This window comes from Garra rufa, chromosome 7 (genome assembly GCF_049309525.1).
Source record: "Garra rufa chromosome 7, GarRuf1.0, whole genome shotgun sequence".
Lineage (NCBI taxonomy): Eukaryota > Metazoa > Chordata > Actinopteri > Cypriniformes > Cyprinidae > Garra > Garra rufa.
Genome location: NC_133367.1, coordinates 33,709,887 through 33,724,835, shown reverse-complemented (window position 1 = coordinate 33,724,835; position 14,949 = coordinate 33,709,887). Strand labels below are relative to the sequence as shown.

Here is a 14,949-nt window from a genome sequence, read left to right as displayed (position 1 = left end):
TTATAAAATAATATAATACTAAACAAGACAATACTCCAATTAATGGCTTTATTCCATTTGGATCTGGATTACATTGCTGTATTGAGTTTAGGAATATAGAAACTATAGCTTGCGCTGTTGCGCATATAATATTGAGGAGTCAGCGGTCCGAGTGACCATATAAATCACAAACAAGTAAAAATGTTGTTTCTTTGTTGATTATATAACAACAACTTGGAAAACAGAAAAGGTAAAAGGCATTATTTGAGACAAGAGCATATTAATATAATAGGCGCAGACCTGTAGCGAAACTGACTTAACTCTGCGCTGAGGTAATTTCCGATTTTTGTGAAAAAGGCTTATGACACAGCACAAAGAACTAAAGTCCATATTTCCAAATTGTTAATAAAATTATTTTTACACATGAAATGGTAGTAAACCAGTTTTTTAAACATTATAAAGGCACTTTTCAAAGATTTTTGAAGATTTATTAAAATCAATGTTTGGACAGAGGTGTTAGCCCTGCTGAAAAAACAGCATATGCTGGTTAGGTATGTTTTGGTGCTGGGATGCTGGTTTATGCTGGTCCTTTGCTGGTTTATGCTGCCATGTTGCTGGTCAAGGACCAGCATAAACCAGCAAAGGACCAGCATAAACCAGCTAAAACCAGCATCCCCGCACCAAAACATACCTAACTTTCAGGGTTTTTTTTTTTTTTTTTACATTTTCATTAAAAAATTTAGCAAATTAACTAAGGTGTCCCAGTGGTGCTGGTTCCGTTCCTCATCTGGCTGGGCCTGATAAGTGATGATGAAGTGACAAGTGAATAGGTTGGCAGGTTGTGGGTCGCTAGGCTGTGCAGGCCAGGAAGTCTGGACAAGGGGACAGCAACAAGAGATGGTAGGGCAGTCGTTGGGTTGGGACTTCAGGTGCGATGAGGGCCAGTGGGACATCAAAAACAAGGATGGCTGATGACTGGAAAAGGTTTACCTCACAAGTGAGGTTAAGAGGGGAAGAAATAGAGTGGGTTAGCATTACTATAACTTCAGTAATTCAGCTGTGTAAATTCAGTTAAATCATGTTTATAATGTGTGTATTATATTGAAAAGAAAGCGTAATTCTGCCTCGCCCCAAATTACTGGGTAGCTTGTAGCCTAGCTAGACGTAATACACAACTAAACTGCACGATAAGGTCAGTTTTTTGAGGAGAAAAGATGCAATTTCAACATGTTCAAGCATTAGCACCAGAATTGTAACCACGTTAATAACGTTTGTAAGAAAACAAAGCTTGTAAATCTGTCAAGATTTCAGCGAGTTAAAAGTAATGTTATTAACAATTGTGCAGATCACTCACCTTAACTTTACCTCAGGATAAGTTACCTAACAGTTAGCTAGCCGTGATAACGTTACACAACTAAACTGCATGATTAAGTCGTTTTTTGTTTTGTTTTTTTGAGGAGAAAAGCTGCGATTTCAACATCTTCAAGCATCCAGAATTATAACCACGTTAATAATGTTTGTAAGAAAACAAACAGTTTGTAAATCCATCAAGATTGCAGTGAGATAAGAGTATTAACGTTTGTGCAGGTCACTTATCTTACCTCCGTTTACCTCAGGGTCGACTGATTACGCCAGAAAGCCAGCCTGTGGTAAGATGGCCGACCTGTGCGGACGCTCTAGACCTCGACATAACACATCTAGTCATTCTATATATATCTATGGTCGAAATCCTCGCTTGTCACGCAAAGAGCGGAAATTAAACAACTAGTTATTTGCTAGCAGAAACAACGGAAGACGCTGTACTGTACGTCCAACGAAGCAGAAAAGGTCTGAAAACAGAAAAAACGACACAAACAGGAAGGTTTTGACGAGGGAAAATCCTGAGTAGTGATTCCCAAGTTGCAGCTTCAGGTAAGGGAATTAATTATTGTGTGGACCGCTATGTAAATCTCACTGTTATGAGTATAATTTAAACGTAAACAACAAATTTACTGTTGGTCGGCAAACTTTCGCGGTCAAAATTCAGTCATTCCGATTGGGATTTCGTGTGAGGGTGAAAAATTGGCTCATAGATTTTACAACGAGTTCAAGTTTGTTTATACAGATTTGCAGTGTCGCCCAACGGATAACTGCATGACCCTGGTGAAAAAAACAGCTAAAACCAGCCTAGACTGGTTGACTGGTTTTAGTTGGTCAGCAGGCTGGTTTTAGAGGGGTTTTGGCCACTTTTCCAGACTGGGCAGGCTGGTCTTAGCTGGTCAGACTGGGAAACCACCAGCTAAAACCAGCTACTTCCAGCCTAAACCAGCTAAGACCAGCCGACCAGCCTAGGCTGGTTTTAGCTGGGCTTTTTTTGAGCAGCGGAGATTTTTTTATACATTGTTACCCTAATAACAATAATTTCCCTTTTTTGAATGCAAAATAGTGACGTGTGGAACCTGCTAAATCATATAGAGACCGACTTAGTAAGCAGGAAAGGGCGCAATAATTTGACAAACTAAAGTTAATAGGCGATAAAGATACGAACGAGCTGTATTAATTAAGATATTACCGTAATATTTCACTTACCTGACTGGAAATGATAAGAACAAACACGAATGTTGTCAAGATTCTTGCTCTGGAAATCCTGGTTCAGTTTGGCCAACCACAAACTACTTTTTGCACACTTCTCCTTGATTTGTTATAACTTTTGACAATCTATAGTACTCCAAATGTTTTTCCCAGTCTGACTGATTAGAACAGCCCAAAACATGACAATAACTGACCATTTTCAGTAGCAATAATAAGCGAAATTTGCAAGTTCCGTTTGGTTCAGTGGCATTGTTTACGTTCATTGCAGCCAATATGGACGATTGATAACACCTTGTGAAGACACTCTATAGAGAGATAAGAAGTCGCAATTACTTTCTTTTAACCCTGTGGTGGAAACGAGCTTTCATAACTAAATGCATCAAATGTATTTGACCAATACAAAATTTCTTGTCCACAGTCACAACCAGGAAATCACACTTTTACTTATTCAGCTCACTTTATTAAGCAATAATTTCACTTTTGAAATGTCAGTTTTGCTGGTGAGATCAAGTGGAAATTTTCAAGAAGGGCCTAATCAACTCTTCAAGTATTGTATATAGTGATACTGATGAGATTTGGTTTGGTGGCAATGTGGATTGTCTCAGGAGAAGGTATCCAGGCCAGACGGGCTCCTGGCCTTGGTGTGGCGCTGTAGCAGATCCTGTCCCATGTGAGCTGCCATCAGAGAGACCACAGAACTGCTCCCGGCGGCCACGGCAATATCATACGCCGTCAGGCCTCGATTGTTCTGCTTTCTGATACTCGCATTACACCTGCACAAGAATGAGATATTATTATAATTATTTTTTAATACAAGCCTTAACTTTACCACCATTAATGTTTGTTAAACTCACCCCAGGAGTATCTCAACGCTCCTCAGACCTTCATTTCCCAGAGCTGCTGCCTCATGCAGTGCAGTGTTATTCAACCTGTGGCCACCACAGATGATAAAAGCGTTAATCTGGCTCAAGATTGTTACTAAACATATCGAAAGGAACTTGTTTCAAACTCACGGCCCAGACGGTTGATTAACGTCAGCTTCTCTCTGCACTAGCACGGGAATTACATCATGATGCCCATTTAGCACTGCAGCAATCAGAGCGGGACGCCCATCACTTCCTAAACATGCTGGGTCAGCACCCTGCAGAGATAAACACACCTTCTATAAAAACAGTGTTTTGCAAAAGTATTCATACCCCTTTGTGTTTTTTATTTTTAACATTTTATGTTGCGGCCTTATGTTAAACTGCTTAAAATTACTTTTTTCCGCATCAATCTACACTCCGTACACCATAATGGCAAAGCAAAAAACATGGTTTTAACATTTTTGCAAATTTATTACAAATAAAAAACTTAAATGATTCCATTGCATAAGTATTCATACCCTTATCTGGAACAATCTGTAAATGTTACCGAACTTCGAGTGAAGTTAACCTGTGGCAAAATTCACTTGACTGGGTATGATTTGGAAAGGCACACATGTCTTAACAAAAGTTCTAACATCTGAGTAAAAAGCCATCCCTGAGATAAAAAAAAAAAGTGTCTGTAGAGCTCACAAACAGGATTGCATCAAGTCACACATCTGGGGAAGAGTTCAGAATAAAATCTGCTGCATTGAAGGTTCACAGAACCCTTAATAGAAGAAGTTTGAAACAACCAGGACTTTTCCAAGAGCTGGCCTCCTGTCCAAACGGTAATGTCTTATCCATCAAACAGTCTCATCCGCGTCCAGCAATTTTTAGCTGTACAAAACAGCTTGTTTTGCTGCTTGATATGCAAATTGGTGTGTCTTACAATGTTATTTTAATGTATTATCTTAATTACAAACAAACTTGTTTGTAGTCGAAACTGTTTTACCGTTTACTGCATGTTCTCGCTATTCCCCTATAGCGGATAATAAACCGGAGGTCTCACCTATAGGCTTACCTAAAGTTCCCCTTTAAGTTGCTTTGGAGTTTTTGAAACTGTGATTAGTTCTTAAGCCTCACCTCGTCCAATAGCTGCTGCACCGCTGAGATCCGCCCCCGCCCCTCAGGCCCCGACTCCTTAAGAAGCAGACTGTCTTTAGACTCCTGAGAAAGACATTAGCAATAGTAATGAAATGTTTCTTTGTCTTACAAATAAAAAGGGTGATTATGTCAGTGTACGTTTATGTAATACAGACCGGCTGCTTTTCTGTGGCGTCTGAGCTCGAGATCTTTTTCTGCTTCTTTTTGTTGGCTGACGAAAATATGACACAGGAAAATAGTCATAAACATCACTGTGATCATTATTTTGCTGATGTGAAATGGTTGCACTCGGTGAGCAACTGGCGCTACCTGTTGCTATTTTTACCGCAACACAATTTGGAAAATAAAATACTGATACGATGACCACAGCTACTGACCGAGCTTACTGATGGCGATAGATATAAGCGTAGGCTTAAACCAAATGCCGTACCATCGATTTTCCCCACAAAGTGTCTAAACGCCCCTGGATGTTGAATGAAATCCATGCTGAGAAACTCATTTTTGTGGCTGCGGCGTCAAGACAAGCGTCAGCATCTTTACATCCTGCCAGGATGGCATCTAGCGTTTCTTGTCTCTGCCATTTGTAAGCTCTTTCAGTAGTTGTGGTCGACTAAAAGCCTCAAAGGCATCAGGGCCAAAGTGGAGAGAACAAAGACGCAGGTCTTTAAGAAGTTTTATTCATCCACAGGCATCTTCCCCTTCTTTTCTCCTCTTCTTATCGCTAGGAAAAGACTTACATCGCCTCTTGTTGCCCTTCGATACAACAAAAAAGTTGTGTTGGGGTAAAAGTAGCAACTGATGACGCCAGTAGCTCACAGAGAAATAATGGTGTCACCCTATAGTCTATAATATGTAAAAAACGATGTGGATTTCTGAAATAACGTAAATCTTTCATTGGTTTTCTACTGCATATTTCAGTACAATACATCATTTACATTACATTAAGACGTACAAGTCTTTATACCCGGGTTCCCTTTATAATACACTGATTATTATTTATTGAAAATATTAGAATTTTAAACGTGTTAGTACCCGGACTAGCTGAATTTCTGCCTTCTGTCACAGCACTGAGATTCTGACTCTCTGATGCCACAGATCTGCTCTGCTGGCCTGCAGAAGACAACTGGAAAAACAACACATACATGATCTCACATACTGAAAAACATGCAAAGCTCGAGAGAGACTGTCTAGACTCAATATAAAAACTCTCAGGAGTGTGTCTTACCCTGGATCCCTCTGGTGAGGCAGAGATGAAGTTGATTCGCAAACTGACTTCATAACTGTCCTCCTGAATAACAGCGGAGATCATCTAGAGGGCAGATTGACAAACACAAAATGTGACCCAGGACCACAAAACCAGTCATAAGAGTCAATTTAAAAAAATCATCTGTAAGCTGAATAAGTAAGCTTTCCATTGATGTATGGTTTGTTAGGATATCTGAGGGTGGAAAAAAATCTAAATATTGAGAAAATCGCCTTTAAAGGTGTCCAACTGAAGTTCTTAGCAATGCATATTACTAATCAAAAATGAAATGTTGATATATTTACGGTAGAAAGTTTACTAAATATCTTCATAGAACATTATCTTTACTTAACATCCTAATGATTTTTGGCATGAAAGTCATAAAATCGATCATTTTGACCCATACTATGTATTTTTGCCTATTGCTACAAACATACCCGTGCTACTTAAGACTGGTTTTGTGGTCCAGGGTCACAAATGTTCACAACATGCATTCAAACATAATTTTTACTCATTACTCATCTGGGAAGTTCTGCTCTTACTCTGCCCAGGCGAGGTTCTCCAATCAGAGCTCTGAACTCAGTATTATTTTGAGTGTAACTGCGCAGATGAGCGCAAATGTGATCCAGCTGCTTCCTCCAGTATCCTAAATCATACACACACCACATAAACATCTATAGAAGTGCTTATTTATTTGGAAAAAAAAAAAAAAAAAGTGTACTGTAGTACCTCGGCCTGGACTAATGGCAGTGAGGAGGGGTTTCCTATCACTCATCTGCTCTTGTCTGCTAAGCTCCGCCTCTCTCTGTTGGCTCCTTTTATTTAGTTCAGTGGTTGATGGGAAAAACAGACCCACTGTTTGCGTCTGTGCATCTGCGCACATGCGCAAACCCGTAGTTGGAGGCACAGTTGTTGATTCAGGTGCAGTAACTGCTTGCCAGGCGGCTGAAGTCTATATGAGAGAGAGCGATGTGGACAGTATAATACTGTACGCTTTTAATGAGCACTAAACAGGCAGTGTATTGTACCTGATCAGCTTCCTGTGCATCCTGTCCTTGGTTTACATGTGAGGGCATCCTGGGTGGGCCGTCCATGAAGACACCACAGCTACCGCAGTAATTAGCATAAGGGTGGCTACTAGCTCCACACTTAGAGCAAGTCACAGAGCTGGCTTTGTGGCCGGGCTGCAAATATAAACAAAATTACACAGCTATGGAATTTAGACAAATATTGCCAAATATACGCAATGATATTTTGGTTTAATCTTCATATTATAATTTACACCACATATACAGTCACTTTTGACAAAACAGCTTGAAAAAGAGATAAAGAACACAGGAAACTGCTTGACAATGAAGTTTCATTCCTATATTGATGTGTTTCCTATTGAAACAGGATGTTTGCATATAGTCCACAAGAGAAAACAATAGTTGAATTTATAAAAATGACCCTGTTCAAAAGTTTATATCCCTTATTCTTAATACTGGGTTTTTACCTGAATGATCCACAGCTGTGTTTTTTTTTTTGTTTGTTTAGTGATTGTTGTTTATGAGTCCCTTGTTTGTCCTGAACAGTTAAACTGCCTGTCGTTCTTCAGAAAAGTCCTTCAGGTCCCACAAATTCTTTCGTTTTCCAGCATTTTTGTATATTTGAACCCTTTCCAACAATGACTGTAGGATTTTGGTTCAAACGTGCACTGAAGCTCCAGAAGGAAAAACGATGCATTAAACATAAAACTTTTTGAATTTGGAGATCAGGGTAAATTTAACTTATTTTGTCTTCTGGGAAACATGTAACTGTCTTCTGTAGCATCTGAAGGGCAGTACTAAATGAAAAAAAAAAAAATGAAAAAAAAAATGTACACATCTTCATTCTGTTCAAAAGTTTTCACCCCCTGGCTCTTAATGCATAATTTTTCCTTCTAGAGCATCAGTGAGTGTTTGAACCTTCTGTAATAGTTGCATATGAGTCCTTCAGTAGTCCTCAGTGTGAAAAGATGGATCTAAAACAGTTTAAAATACACAAAAATGCTGAAAAACCAAAGAATTTGTGGGACCTGAAGGATTTTTCTGAAGAACAGCGGGCAGTTTAACTGTTCAGGACAAACAAGGGACTCATGAACAATTATCACTACACAAAAAAACACAGCTGTGGATCATTCAGGCAACAACACAGTATTAAGAATCAAGGGGATGCAAATTTTTGAACAGGGTAATTTTTATAAATTCAACTATTATTTTCTTTTGTGGACTATATGTTAACATCTTTTATGTGAAATATCTTATTCAGGTCAGTACTAAATAAACAATAACATGCATTTTGTATGATCCCTCTATTTTGGTGACCATTTGGCTAACCATTTTGGTAAAATAATTAACATTTTGCAGATTCTGAAAGTGGGTGTAAACTTTTGACCTCAACTGTATACATTTTTTTTTTTTTTTTTTAGAAAATTACCATCATGAAGAAAGGAAGACATGTACATCTTAGATGACATGGGGGTAAGTACTTAAAATACTTAAAAGTTCGGTCACACTTGAGAAATTTCTGCAAAAATTCTGATGAAGCTAATTTCTGTTGTTCAAGGTGCCGAAACCCTGTGACCAAATTGCGGAATCCTTCCCCTTTATGAGAGATTCCTGATGAAATGGATTCCTAAAAAAATTTTAGCCTCTAAAGCTTTCGGATTTCATCAGAAATATCCTAATTTGTGTTCCGAAGATGAACAAAGGTCTTACGGGTTTGGAACAGCATTAGGGTGAATAATTAATGACACAATTTGTGAGCTCAGTGAGCTCCTTTGTCTTAGCCATGACTGCCCACAAACCAACAGCAGAGAGCTTCTGTTTTTCACCTGTTGAGTTGATTAAAACAGCTGTTCCCAATGAATCAGGCTAATTAGGATGCTTTAGAACAGCTTGGACTATTTGGAATGGTATAGAACTTTGGATTTTCCCACAGACTGTGACAGTTTGCAAAGGGTACGAAATTCGGATTTCGTCAAAAAATATCCTAATTTGTGTTCTGAAGATGAACAAAGGTCTTACGGGTTTGGAACAACATGAGGGTGAGTAATTAATGACGCAATTTTCATTTTTGGGTGAACTATCGCTTTAAGACCTGTTGATGACCACCAAGATGAACGTTAGGCTTGATTGCTTTTTTCAGACCGGAACCGGATGTTAAAAGTTGCACATGAAATTAGCACACCGCTAACATATAAAGGCCAACACAAATGAACAGAAATAGTCTTCAACAGTTCAGGTTAGTCACCTTTGCCCCACACCAGTCGCAGAATCGAGCATCCGAGTGGTTGACTCTATTGCACTTGGAGCAGGAGACCATTTTGCCCTGTGAGCTGGGTACAGGGGCAGCTCTCTGTCCGCTCAAAACCGGCTGTGGAATGATAAACACGGTTATAATGGTGTCCTATAACAACCCTAATTATGATTAGGATTGGCTAAGGCAGTCGGGGCTCTTACTGTGGTTTGCTGAAGCAGCTGGGATTCACAAGTGACACAGTGTGTGATATGAGCAGGGTTTCCAGTCCCACACGAATGACAGATGAGCTTATTCTAAAATAATAAGGATAAACTATAGTTAATTGATCACTAGTGCATTTAATGTGCAACAAGTGGATTTAATGGTCCACTACATGAACATCTACCTGTAGTCTCAGACTAGCCTGCGGCTGAAGTTGTTGAGTCAGTGGAGACTCGCACACCACACATGTGGTCGTATTGAGAGGCACCATGGTTTGACAATTCACACATAGACCCATCTGTGAGAAAGGGCAGCAAATACTTACATTATTGTGAAATTATTACTGTACTTTGTAATTAAAGTAGAAAAATGTGTTGTACCTGTCCTCCTTCAGTAGGGGGCAGTCTTTGACCAGGTATTGGAGGCACAGGCGCTCCACAGTGCAGGCAAAATCGGGCGAAAGGATCCGAAGGGCGATGACTCAGGCACTTTGGACATCTTCAGAAAGATGTAGAAAGTTGAATATTGATCTAAATCCATTTAAATAATAAATATATTGAACAGAAACATATACAGTCAAGGCCAAAATTATTCATACCCTGGCAAATTCTGACTTAGTTACTTTTATCCAACCAGCAAGTTTTTTTGACCGGAAATGACACAGGCTTCTCCCAAACGATAATAAGATGATGTACAAGAGGCATCATTGTGGAAAAAATATTACTCATATTTTATTTACATTTGAACAAAAAGTGGCATGTCCAAAATTATTCACACCCTTCTCAATAATCAATAGATAAGCATTTATTGGCTATTACAGCAATCAAACGCTTCCTATAATTGCTGAACAGCTTTGGTGGTGGTAGTTTTACCCAATCATCTTTAGCGATGAGCTCCAACTCTTTCAGGTTGGAGGGTCTCCTTGCCATCACCCTGATCTTTAGCTCCCTCCACAGATTCTCAATTGGATTTTAGTCAGGACTCTGGCTGGGCCACTGCAAAGCATTAATGTTTTTGTCTGCTAACCATTTCTTCACCACTTTTGCTGTGTGTTTTGGGTCGTTGTTCTGCTGAAATGTCCACTGGTGACCAAGGCCAAGTTTCTCTGCAGACTGCCTGATGTTGTTGTTGTTGAGGATTTTGATGTATTGCTCCTTTTTCATGGTGCCGTTTACTGTGATTAGGTTCCCTGGTCCACCGGCTGAAAAACACCCCCAAAACATTAGGTTCCCACCACCATGTTTGTCAGTGGGGATGGTGTTCTTAGGGTTGAAGGCTTCTCCTTTTTTCCGCCAAATGAAGGCTACATCATTGTGGCCAAACAATTACATTTTTGTTTCATCTGACCATAACACAGAAGACAAGAAGTCTTCTTCTTTGTCCAGATGAGCATTTGCAAAGGCCAAACAGGCTTTTGTGGGCCTAATCTGGAGAAGTGCTGTCCTCCTTGGTCTGCGTCCGTGGAACCCAGTGGTGTGCAGTGTACGTTGGACTGTCAGCTTTGAGATGTTGCCACCAGCAGAGCCCAGATTCATCAGGATGGCCTTGGTGGTGGTCCTTAGATTCTTTTTTTACCTCTCTCACTATCCTCCTGGCCAGCACAGGTGTCACTTTTGGCTTCCGACCACATCCTCTGAGATTTTTCACAGTGCGGAACATCTTGTATTTTTTTTATAATACTTTGCACTGTAGCACCGAAACTTCAAAACATTAAGATGTGGTCTTATAGCCCTTTCCTCACTTGTGAGCAGCCACAATGCGCTTCTTTGTCTTAGCCATGACTGTCCACAAACCAACAGCAGAGAGCTTCTGTTTTTCACCTGTTGAGTTGATTAAAACAGCTGTTCCCAATGAATCAGGCTAATTAGGATGCTTTAGAACAGCTTGGACTATTTGGAATGGTATAGAACTTTAAATTTTCCCATAGACTGTGACAGTTTGCAAAGGGTATGAATAATTTTGGACATCCCACTTTTTTAAAAGCTGAGAAATATTTTTTTCCACAATGATGCCTCTTGTACATCGTCTTATTATCTTTTGGGAGAAGCTTGTGTTATTTCCGGTCAAAAAAAACTTGCTGGTTGAATAAAAGTAAGTTTACTGTAAGTCAGAATTTGCCAGGGGTATGAATAATTTCAGGCTTGACTGTACACCTCACCTAAGGAAATCGGTCTCTCTCTGGATACGTGATATCTGAGTGCTCGTCAAAGTTTTTAACAGGCTTTCCACATCTGCCCTCTGTTTCTGGTAGGATTGTGAATGGAGTACAAACATAATGCATTTTATTTATGGTTTGAGATAACAGTGATCACCATCATAGCGAGGGTGTTTGAGAGGGTTTTTAATAAATACTTGTGTGTTTTGCGCCGTCAGCTGTGCAGATGAAATAGATCCGAGGCGTTGTGAAAGGAATCGAGGGCCTTTCAAAGCTCTGCGAGATTCACTATCTGACGTAAAAGAGCACAAAATTGGCACAAGACAGTCAAGATGGTGTATGTGTGTGTAGGACAAATACACACTGATGACCAAATTATTTATCTAAATACTTACTAGATGAAACGGCATTCATATCCATTAATGAATCCTGTTCAAGGAGTCAACATGAAGTAATATGTATAATATATTCTTAAATACATGTAAAATTATTACTTTAAAACCAGAATGGGTTTAAAACTGACATTCTTGCCATTGATCGGTTGGCCATTCGTCAAAGTGTCATCCTCATTGGCTGTAGTCAGATTCTGCTCATCTGAAGGAGACGGTGCCACTATGAAAACCTTAGTGACGACTGCACTCTGACGCCCATCGCTGCATTAAATTACAAATGGTTTTTATTTGGTCTGTAGTACAAACAAATTTGTTGTTGGGTGTTTTTTCAATTACAGGTACATGTATCAAATGAGAATTCTGGGATTTTTTTTTTTTTTTTTTTTTTTTTGGAAAATATTGACTTTATTTTAAATGATGTATTGGCTTTAATAGTGTTTAGTTATGGAAATGTCTTTTTTTACATTTTTGGAATAAAGTGAAAAAGTCTTAATTTGACATTCAGAAATTTAGAATAAAAATACACAAAACTGAATGAAATTATAACTTAACGGCAAATGATGCACAATAAAAATATTCTGTTCTCAAGTGATATTTACTATGATTTTCCTAATTTCGTTATGTTTCATGATTATTTTCTTCATTATGTCTCATATTAAATCTCAAGCTCTTGACAAAACCTTTTTAGTGGTAAAAATATTGGTTGTGGTGGAAAAATAATAATAAAAATATATATATATGGTTTATACCAATTTTTCACAATAAAAACAGGTACAAAAATGTTTATTTTACTCTTTATTTAAATAATTTTTAAAACCATTTTATAGTTTTATTATATTATTTTTTTATATAGTATATACATTTCATGATTTCAAATTTATTGCGTATTATTAATATTATCTAAGTATTAAAAAATGGGATGTGTTGATGGTTAAGTTCATCAAGGCTGCATTTATTTCATCAAAAATACAGAAAAAAAGCTAATTTTGTGAAATATTATTGCAATTTAAAATAACAGTTTTCTATTTTAATATACTTTAAAATATTATTCATTCCTGTGAAGCAAAGCTGAATTTTCAGCATCATTTCTTCAGTCTTCAGTGTCACGTGATCCTTCAGAAATCATTCTAATATACAGATTTATTATCAATGATGAAAACAGTTGGGCTGCTTAATATTTTTGTGACGTAATACTTTTTTCAGGATTCTTTGACAAATAAAAAGTTAAAAAGAACATTGTTTATTCAAAATAGAATTTTTTTTTTCTTTTTTTTGAAAAAAAAAAGAACACTTAAATTCAGCAAGGATGTGTTAAATTGGTATAAAATGATACTAAAGACTTATATTGTTAGAAAAGATTTCTATTTTGAATAAATACTGTTCTTTTAAACGTTTTATTCATCAAAGATAAAAGTATCACAGGTTCCAAATGGCTCATGAAAATGCAGCACTGTGTCACAAAAATAAATTATATTTTAAAGTAACCAATATTAGAAATTGCAATAATATTTCATCACCATGCCCTTTTAGGGTCTCCAGAGGGTTTGGAACAAGTATAAAACTATGAGATTTTAGAAAAGTAAAAAAAAAAATAATAATAAAGTCATGTTTAATCAAAAATACAGAAAAAAAATTTGTAATAATTTTGTTTGTGCTGCTTAATATTTTTTGAGACGTGATACTTTTTTAGGATTCTTTGACAAATAAAAAGTTAAAAAGAACAGTGTTTATTCAAAATATAAATTTTGTGTTACACTACTATTCAATAGTTTGGGGTCAGTAATTTTTTTCTTTCCTTTTTTTTTTAAAAAGAAATGAATACTTAAACTCAGCAAGGATGTGTTAAACTGATTTAAAAAAATATACTAAAGACTTATATTGTTAGAAAATATTTCTGTTTTGAATAAATATTGTTCTTTTTACCGTTTCTTCATCTCAAAAAAAAAAAAAAAGAATCACAGGTTCCAAATGGCTCATGAAAATTCAGCGCTGTGTCACAGAAATAAATTTTATTTTAAAGTACATTAAAATAGGAAACCAATATTAGAAGTTGCAATAATATTTCATCCCCATGCCCTTTTAGGGGCTCCAGATGGTTTGGAACAAGTCTAAAACTATGAGATTTTAGAAAAGTAAAAAAAAAATAATAATAATAATAAAGTAAAGTTTCCATGCCAGTTTTAACTAAAATCAACCTGTTGGGCATAATGTCTGTAATCGAAAAAACACCCAGCCTATTTGAAAACAACATACTATAAAATGCACCTACATGCTGACAGCCATGGCTCTCACAGAAACTTTCCCCACAGGTAAGCGAATAGGTTCAGTGTACTTCAGAGTGCTGTCACCAAAACCTGGCCTCTTCACCATCTCCGGCTTACTGCCGTCCAGCGTGTACAGGACACTCACATCAGAGGATTCTGGGAAATATGCATTATGAAACAGACGAAGCCCAACAAGCAAAAAGAAACTTGTGTTACAACCGCCTTGACTCACCGGATTTGATCTCAACGGGGGTGCAGGAGTCAATCTCATGCTTGGCTTTGCCTGGAGGCGGTATGCGAATGGGAATGATCTGAGGTGCTGCCACTGAACCTGCTGTCATCTTTACACTGATCAACCTGCAATATAAGTGAAAAATACCGACGAGGAAATTATAACTAATTAATACACAGAAATGATTAACGATTTGTTTCATTCGGCACATGCTTAAAAAGTGCATAAAAGGAGAAAATATGAGCTTACAAACTCTACAGTCTTGAGTAATTGTGTAGATTAAAATATCCAAAAAATTGAAACATAAACGATATTTCCTAGCACTGCGCTGTATCCAACGACGCTGTAATGATACACTCAACACACAGCTGGACGCGCTATTGGTTCGTCACGTATCCCATAGCAACTGAGTAGTACGCATGCGCATGACAGCTGTGGGATTCCTGTGACCTCAAATTTAAAGGGATAATTCATCCTCCGATTCATTTGTCAGTGTTAACTCGCACTCATGTTGTTCTAAACCCAATTTATTATTTCTAATATGGAACATAAAATGAGATTATGTACGTAAATGGTTATTTACATATGCAATGTTTCATTGGATGCTAAATTGATTTATTA

The 14,949-nt window shown here is 37.6% G+C and overlaps 1 protein-coding gene across 1 annotated transcript; it reads right to left on the bottom strand.

The window, feature by feature from the left end:
* Positions 1 to 3,056: 3,056 nt before the first annotated feature.
* On the bottom strand, positions 3,057 to 14,584 carry LOC141338124 (double zinc ribbon and ankyrin repeat-containing protein 1-like). The gene is made up of 20 exons (XM_073843685.1): positions 14,329 to 14,584; positions 14,102 to 14,252; positions 11,964 to 12,093; positions 11,820 to 11,869; positions 11,638 to 11,737; positions 11,444 to 11,529; positions 9,666 to 9,783; positions 9,470 to 9,583; positions 9,285 to 9,377; positions 9,076 to 9,198; positions 6,831 to 6,986; positions 6,532 to 6,754; positions 6,345 to 6,448; positions 5,785 to 5,868; positions 5,592 to 5,682; positions 4,715 to 4,770; positions 4,539 to 4,622; positions 3,564 to 3,691; positions 3,405 to 3,479; positions 3,057 to 3,323 (listed from the first exon to the last, which is right to left on the bottom strand). The coding sequence occupies exons 1-20, from the start codon at positions 14,552 to 14,554 to the stop codon at positions 3,152 to 3,154; spliced, it is 2,364 nt and encodes a 787-aa protein (XP_073699786.1). The 5' UTR covers positions 14,555 to 14,584; the 3' UTR covers positions 3,057 to 3,151.
* Positions 14,585 to 14,949: the final 365 nt, after the last annotated feature.